At 40.5% G+C, this 2,111-nt stretch overlaps 1 protein-coding gene across 1 annotated transcript in view; it reads left to right on the forward strand.

Annotated features, from left to right (window-relative positions):
* Window positions 1-1,235: 1,235 nt before the first annotated feature.
* Window positions 1,236-2,111, forward strand: part of LOC137332146 (vesicle transport protein SEC20-like) — an 89,393-nt gene continuing 88,517 nt past the window's right edge. The window contains exon 1 of the mRNA XM_067995855.1: window positions 1,236-1,362. Coding sequence (XP_067851956.1) covers window positions 1,276-1,362 — 87 coding nt within the window. The 5' untranslated portion in view covers window positions 1,236-1,275. The remainder of the gene's footprint in view (window positions 1,363-2,111) is intronic.

A 2,111-nucleotide genomic window follows, 5' to 3' on the forward strand; every position in this document is an offset into this window, starting at 1 on the left:
CAATACAAGGTCAGCTCTCTGCACTATAAACAAGCACAACGCTGGAAAAACGGCAATCCCACGCTGGGACCACGTTATCAGCTCTTCATAGTTTATTTGACTCTAAATTATGACGATTTCTGGATGTGTATTTGTAAAGCAAATTATACAAAATATCTGTAATTCTGAACAAGTTCTAAGCTAGAAAAGAAGCTTGAGCAATTGCATAAACAATTCATAGTCTAAAGGTTTGTTGTGGGTATTTGGTTGCAGTAAACTATTTTCTTTGCAAATGTGTTAATGATTGACTGTAATCTTTGAGCTACTAAATGACCCTTTGTCTGAGGCATTGTATATATGAAGCTGTTAGGGACAATCTATGCTGTCACTATAGTGACAGAACTTTCACGATGCCAATGCTAAATAGAGATTCAGTAAAAATTGAAGTAGTCAACAAATAAAATGAGCCGGTAACATTTTATTTCAGAACACATATACAGTACAAACCTTTATATGAAAACTGCATTTGAAACATTTGAAAATTTTCAAAGCATTTTTATTGTTAAAAAGAGAGAACTGTATTTTATTCCACCATTTCTGATAGTACTATTATTGAATTCTGTATTGGATATTATAAAATGCAGTCTTATTAACTCTCCCTTCAAGTAAATAATTTTACTTAAAAGAACAATTTTATCAAGAATTTGCTATGCTAAAAATACACGATGTTCATGCAACCTTTCTGAAATAGGAAACCAACTGACAATATTTGCGATATATTGCAATTAACGCATAAACTCTTTTGTAAAACAAATCCATGAAAACCAACATGCCGGGTGAGGTGGGGGCTGCAGTTAAAACGTGTATAAAGCCTGTCTCCAAAAAAAAGTTCATTACAAAAAGAGCTTTCTTTTTCAATAGGTGAGATTCAAGTTTGGAATTCTTCTCTTTATTTGTGTATTGCCACTTAGCAAAGGAGAACATTGGTTCACTGCACATTAAAGAGAGGCTGATCGGTCACCCCTGTTAGATACAATATAAGGAACTGGGGCATTTCAAAGTTGTAATGAGGCTGTTTCATATTTTATAAAAACATCAATAATAACAATAACAAAGCCGATGGATACAGATTTCAAGATACAGAAACAAATAATATAAATGCAGCATTTTAGTGAATGCAGCGGGAGATGCCGCAGACTGAAATGCTGCCTCTTGATTGCTGATCTATTTCGGAATAAAGCGCGTTTCTCACACTCCGTCCAGCCGACTCTCGGCCGCCGTAGCTCCTGGATAAAGATGGCGGCAGCGGCGAAAGATGTTCACGTGAGGATCTGCGCGCAGGAGATCGTCAAACACGACCTGGAGATCAAGGCGTTGGTGCAGGTGAGGCCGCCCCAGAAAAAAACAAACCAGACCAGACCAGGACAGGACAGGCCCGACAGAAACGGAGCAGGACTCTGTGTGTCCACAGACAGTACACGTGAACAGACAGTGTACACACACCGGGTATAGAGAGAGAGAGAGAGAGAGTGTGGACACATTGTATACAGTTCACACACACCGGGTATAGAGAGAGAGAGAGAGAGAGAGTGTGGACACATTGTATACAGTTCACACACACACCGGGTATAGAGAGAGAGAGAGAGAGTGTGGACACATTGTATACAGTTCACACACACCGGGTATAGAGAGAGAGAGAGAGAGTGGACACATTGTATACAGTTCACACACACCGGGTATAGAGAGAGAGAGAGAGAGAGAGTGTGGACACATTGTATACAGTTCACACACACCGGGTATAGAGAGAGAGAGAGAGAGAGAGTGTGGACACATTGTATACAGTTCACACACACCGGGTATAGAGAGAGAGAGAGAGAGTGGACACATTGTATACAGTTCACACACACACCGGGTATAGAGAGAGAGAGAGAGAGAGAGTGTGGACACATTGTATACAGTTCACACACACCGGGTATAGAGAGAGAGAGAGAGAGAGAGTGTGGACACATTGTATACAGTTCACACACACCGGGTATAGAGAGAGAGAGAGAGAGAGAGTGTGGACACATTGTATACAGTTCACACACACCGGGTATAGAGAGAGAGAGAGAGAGAGAGTGGACACATTGTAT

This window comes from Heptranchias perlo, chromosome 14 (assembly GCF_035084215.1).
Source record: "Heptranchias perlo isolate sHepPer1 chromosome 14, sHepPer1.hap1, whole genome shotgun sequence".
Taxonomy (NCBI): Eukaryota; Metazoa; Chordata; class Chondrichthyes; order Hexanchiformes; family Hexanchidae; genus Heptranchias; species Heptranchias perlo.